The sequence below is a fragment of the Cebus imitator genome, unplaced genomic scaffold (assembly GCF_001604975.1).
Source record: "Cebus imitator isolate Cc_AM_T3 unplaced genomic scaffold, Cebus_imitator-1.0 Scaffold75, whole genome shotgun sequence".
In the NCBI taxonomy this organism is placed as follows: Eukaryota; Metazoa; Chordata; class Mammalia; order Primates; family Cebidae; genus Cebus; species Cebus imitator.
Genome location: NW_016107390.1, coordinates 1,765,098 through 1,771,202, shown reverse-complemented (window position 1 = coordinate 1,771,202; position 6,105 = coordinate 1,765,098). Strand labels below are relative to the sequence as shown.

Sequence of the window (6,105 nt, the reverse complement as noted above, 5' to 3'; positions counted from 1 at the left end):
AGTTCCAGCCACTTGGGAGGCCGAGATGGGAGGAGGGCTTGACCCCAAGATGTTGAGGCTACAGCGAGCCATGATTGTACCACTGCACTCCAGCCTGGGCAACAGAGCAAGACTGTCTCAAAAAATAAAAATAAAGCTTTTTTAAAAACATTATATATCTGACAAGATCTTCACATATAAATATTTCATTTTAAACAGCTAATTGAAGAGTTTCATATGCTTACATGTGAGAAGATTTCATAAGGTTTTCCCCTATCCTAACCATATCTTAACTCCATTCCATTAAACAACAAAAAAGACATGACATCCCTAAAGCAGCAAAATGTCTTTGAGTTCTGAAGATAACAAAGGAAAAAAAAAAAGTAGAAAAGCAATAAACTGTTATTCATTTTAATCAATTTGTATGGTCCCTCATCATTACTAAACTAAGCATATGATAACTTCTCCTTCAGTTACCACTTTTATTGACATGTCTTTAGCTAGTTTTTCTTCATTTGCAAAATGAGTCCTACATCTCAAGTCTGGCATAATCACTCAGCTCTCATAAAGAAAGGCATCCCAGGACCCACTTATCTTCATGTTACTTTTCTAAGGCAGCACATCAAAAGTCTGACGGGACAGTCACTCTTGCTGCCATGAGAATACCAACTGGTTTAGTGCACACTACTACTGACTACACAGCATCCATTCCTTCTGTTTCATTCCTAACAGAATCCTGGTTTTATTCACATATTCACTCTCATTAGAAATACATGCTTTAGGCCAGCCATGGTGGCTCACTCCTCTAATCCCAGCATTTTGGGAGGCTGAGGCGGGTGGAATACTTGAGGTCAGGAGTTTGAGACCAGCCTGGCCAACATGGTAGAACACTGTCTCTACTAAAAATACAAAAATTCGCTGGGCGTGGTGGCGCGCACCTATAATCCCAGCTACTCAGGAGGCTGAGGCACAAGAGTCGCTTGATCCCGGGAGTCAGAGGTGGCAGTGAACGGAGGTGCCACTGTATTCCAGCCTGGGTGACAGAGACCCCATCTCAAGAAAAGAAAAAAGAAATGTTTTAAGCTCTTAAATTATTGATGGTAAAATAGGTAAAAATAACTGCAATAAGATCTATGAGTAAGGATTGGTAGGTAGCATGTGACTACTTCAGCAAACACACATCGACTGGAAAAAATGTGCTGATGCAGGCTCTCTAGGACCAAATATGTGGTAGGGAAATCCACATCCAGTCCAACAAAACGGTAAAAGAAAAAAGGAAAAGCCAGGCATGGTGGCTCATGCCTATAATCTCAGCACTTTGGGAGCCTGGGCCACACAGCCAGACACCATCTCTACACAAAGTAAAAACTCAGCTATGCATGGTGCTGCATGCCTGTAGTCCCAGCTACTCAGGAGGCTGAACTGGGAGGATCACTTGAGCCTGGGAGACTGAGGCTGCATTGAGCCATGATTGCATTACTGTACTAGCCTGGGCAACAGAGTGAGACCCTGTCTCAAAACAGTAATAATTTTAAAAGTTAAAGTTAATAAAATATAAACAAACAAAAACCCAGAAACAGTGATTTGAAAGGACCTTTGACCCATCTGTGATGAAATGAGAACGGACTGGATAGACCGGCACTATTAGAAAGATGTGCACTGCCTAATCAAGAGGTGGTGCTTCTCAGAGTTTTTAAGCCAAAGACTGAATTCTTAATTTTCTTCATGGAGGATGAAAAAGGTTACAATGTTGCAATATAAAAATCTGAAAAAGGAAAGTGAATTGATTTTTCATCGACTTAATAAAATGACGTATTTGGCTAATATTTCCTTAGGATCTCAACAACTGCAAGGCAAAACTCTTCATAGTTTCTCAGTGCAGCACAAATGAATCCTGCAGGTTAAATGCGGATCTGCTCATTAGGACTGAGAATCAGGAAAGAGCCTTAGTTCATCTACACGTGATTCACATCACTGACTTAGTGCAACATAAAGATCATCACCATTCACTGTTCCTAAGTGGGGGGAAAATCCAAAGAGTATTTTCCTGAGATAGTTAAGAGGTCAGGCCACTGATCTGGGGATCTTGATGCGCTACCATTTGAGAGTGTCTGGGTCTTTCTGCAAGAAAAAATACCCACGAGGAGCAGCACTGAAAATGTGTTACCATTAGGGAAACTCTCTAAAGTGACTGCAATTATACAACTCCTAAATCACTAAAAACACTCTGAATTTTAGTTTTAAACATCTTCTGACGACGGAAGAGAATAAAAATTGCCCAAATGATGGTGAACCTAATATGTGGTGTGTCTACTTTGAATTACATACAATTTTCCCAATTACAAATGCTAGTCATGCTGACCACTAACCTAAGAAGGCCCTGGTTAATTTCTCAATGACAGAAAGTTTACATATGGATATTTCAACATTTCATTTTTGAAATGAATGCTATTTTATTTTTCAAAGGCAGATGTCTTACCTGCCCAGTGAATTTATAACCTCTGTGAACACTGGACCCATATTCCTAAGCATCCTTATGGCATTAAAAATGCCTAACCAGTTTGGAACATTCAATAAGGTTTCAGCAAATACTTGCTGAATGAATTAATGAGTGAAGATATGTTTTAAAAAATGAGATTGTTGCCGGGCGTGGTGGCTCACGCCTGTAATCCCAGCACTTTGGGAGGCCGAGGCGGGTGGATCACGGGGTCAAGAGGTCGAGACCATCCTGGTCCACACAGTGAAACCCCGTCTCTACTAAAAATACAAAACATTAGCTGGGCATGGTGGTGCGTGCCTGTAATCCCAGCTACTGAGGAGGTTGAGGCAGGAGAATTGCCTAAACCCAGGAGGCGGGAGGTTGCGGTGAGCCGAGATTGCGCCATTGCACTCCAGCCTGGGTAACAAGAGTGAAACTCCATCTCACAAAAAAAAAATAAAAAAAAAAAAAATGAGATTGTTCTGGTAAGTTAATTTTGAAATAGAAAACATGGAATAATAAATGCTAGCTCAAAATAACTGTAGTAAAGTAATATAAGTGACTACATTGGAAAACTTACAACAGAATGCATCACTGCTTCCGCTGCGAAATCTGCTGCTTCTTTTGCGTTCTTCATCCTGTGAGAGGTACCACTATATGAACAGCTGACTGCATCAGGAAGAACCCAACACCGCCTTTGGTTTCATTTATCTGCTAGGCGGACTCACAGACTCAGCGTATAGTCATACTCACAGCTGCAATGTACCATGGGAAAAGAACGCCAAGCGAAGCCAGCAAAGGGAAAAAGGCACATGGGGAGAGGTCTCGGGGAAACAGCACGAGCTTCCACGGGCCTTGTCCCAGTGAGTCACACAGGAGGCACTTAATTCCTCTTACAGGAAGCTGCGATAACATGTGAGAAATGTTGCCAATCAGGGAACTTGTTAAAGACTCAGTACCCAGGGTCTTTCCTGGAGTTTTACTGCACCTGTAGGCAGTAAACTGGAGTTCAATCACCTGTAGGCAGCCTCTAATTCTGGACTCTGGAAGGATAGCAGGGGTTCAGCATAAACCATAATGTTTACACAAACAGTTTAGGCACTGTGAGCCACTCTTACCAGATAATGGGGAAACCCCTCTTGAAATCTCAGTTGCTGGATGTCAGCCAAGGGCCAAACTTGCAAGCAGGCCTCTCTTTATTCCTCCCTCCCTCCCTCCTTTCTGTCTCTCTGTCTCTCTCCCTCCTCCCTCTCTCCACCCGCCTCTTCTCTCTCTCTCTCTCTGTCTTCCTCTGTTGCACACGCTGGAGTGCCGTGGTGCAATAACACTGCAACCCCCACCTCCCAGGTTCAAGCAATTCTCCTGCCTCAGCCTCCCGAGTACCTGGGACTACAGGCACATGCCACCGTGCCCAGCTAATTTTTCCATTTTTAGTAGAGATGGGGTTTCACCATGTTCCCTAGGCCAGCCTCAAACTCCTGACATCAAGTGATCTGCTGGCCTCGGCCTCCCAAAGTGCTAGGATTAGAGGCATGGCCGCCTCGCCCAGCCCAGGCCTTTTCAAGGATAAGCAGTGTAGACCTGCTAGGTTAACACTTTTCTGCACAGTGACTATGCCAGCAACCAACAAATAACCCCAATTCCTACTTCTTCACTGTCTCTCATCTCTTCTAGGCCAAATGCTGTCCATTTTGCTCCTGAGTAACTTCTCTGTATTCCCTCCTTCCCATCCTGACTACCAGGCCTTTAATCGAGGCCTCTATTCTCGCTTGCTGGATACTGCTGGAACTCTGTCTTGTCTCCTGCCTATCCTCCCATCCATTCTCCACAGGCTCTTTGCTGGGAAGGCCTCCCACTGCCTTCAGTCTCCTGAGCACAGTGAAACAGAGCCTTGTCCTGATGTGCCCAAGGTTTCTCTCTAATTTCTCAACACTTTCTCCATTTTGTACTCTGTTCTAGTCAAACTGAACTATTAAATGCAGTTCTCAGAAAGCATGGCACTTTCTTGCCTTTGCCACTTTGCTCAAGTTACTTGTCCTCTACCTAGAACGCGCTTCCACTTTAGCCTGGGTTAGGAAGCATGTAGCCTTTAGAACTCAGCTGAGGCATCAACTTGGACCTTCCCCAGACATCCCCCTCTCCCAGTCTAATACCTCAAGCCTACTCCCCTCCATGGAATTTATCACACTGCACTGCAATTTTCAGTCTGTTTTACTGAATCTGTCCCCCTATACTAACAGTGTGTCCTTAAAGGTGTAGACTGTGTATCCCCAGTGTCTGGCACGGTAACTGACAATTTGCTCAGTTTCAGGGAAGATTTCTTGACTGAATAAATGTCACAACTTCAGTCCTTCTAAAGAGGACTGAACTTAGACAATTTTGGCATAGACACTGGGAATAGTGCATTTGTTCATGTTGTCCTCTTTGCAATGGCTTTGTTCAAAAGCTAACAGCCACGTATGTGGTGGTCTTTCTGGGACCCTGTCGGTCCACAGAGCCTGTAATTTGCATATTAATTGCACTTGTGATTTCAACTTACCTTCCCCAACCTCTTACTCTGATTACTTCACTTATACTTTATTTTTATCTTTGTGTGTGCGCATGTTTTTTCCCAAAGCTTAGATTCCTTCTGGACTAAAGCAGGATGTAAATAAATATGTATACAGTCCCGAAGAGATGAAAACACTATCCCATTGTTCTCCACAGGAGGTGAAATCTCAGTGTATCTTGGTACCCCATTCCTGGCTAAATCCAAAGTCTCTTAAAGCACAACTTACAAAAAGAACAATTTTCCTCCTAGTTCTTCAGCTAAACCTCATGCAATTAAGTCACTCTAAATAAAGGAATGCACAGGTGCACCCATATTTTCTTCACAAGACTTAGGAGCAAGACTCAAAGAAGTGAAGTCAGATGTGTGCCTTACTTTATTCAGTCAATGTGCTACTGAAAAACTGTGCAAAATGAGCTGTTTAAATAGAATCAAAATTTCAATTTACTAGAGATGCTCACTATTTAAAGAAACACCATGGCAAATCAATGAAGTCATTATGGGGTGAAGGAAGTAATCACCCTAAAACTTATCTGCTTTGTAATCCCAGATTTATATGCTGAGGCAATTTTAAAGTATGATTATTAGAAAACCCTCCTCAAGTTCTACTGTGTATAAACATGCAATTCTCTTCATTTGTTTCATCACATATAAATGTAACTCAAGTTAACAACCAGTCAGAAAATTCAAATTAATATTAAATACTGAAACACCGTTATCACCAAATTCACACCAGAAATTATTAGCACTTCAAACGTGAGAATGTTCTCAAAGCCCTGTTAATTCCTCCCTTCTTCCCTAACTTGACAAACATTCCTCAACAACCTCCTAAGTAAAACATTACTTCCCTAAGTGTCAATGGATTCCACATAAGTAAGGCAAAGTCCTCGCTGTCAGGGAACTTAGAGCCATTTAGAGTATACTCTTTTTTTTTCTTTTTCCTTTTTTTCATTGTTGTATCTACTGCTAGCATCAGACTTTTTTTTCTTCTTTAATCCACATTTTTTTCCCTCCTTTATATCTGTTTTTGTTTTATAAACTGCCACTCAGGAGATAACTTTCATTAATTTGCCATATATATATATATATATATATATAT

The 6,105-nt window shown here is 42.0% G+C and overlaps 1 protein-coding gene across 4 annotated transcripts in view; it reads right to left on the bottom strand.

Moving 5' to 3' along the window:
- Window positions 1-6,105, bottom strand: part of SMYD3 (SET and MYND domain containing 3) — a 713,156-nt gene that overhangs the window by 276,383 nt on the left and 430,668 nt on the right. The window contains exon 1 of one of the 4 annotated variants that reach the window (XM_037739816.1): window positions 3,039-3,209. The exons of the other annotated variants lie outside the window; for them this stretch is intronic. Within the exon in view, the coding sequence (XP_037595744.1) occupies window positions 3,039-3,095 (57 nt within the window). The 5' untranslated portion in view covers window positions 3,096-3,209. Of the gene's footprint in view, window positions 1-3,038; window positions 3,210-6,105 lie in introns of those variants that run through there. 4 annotated transcript variants of the gene reach the window in all.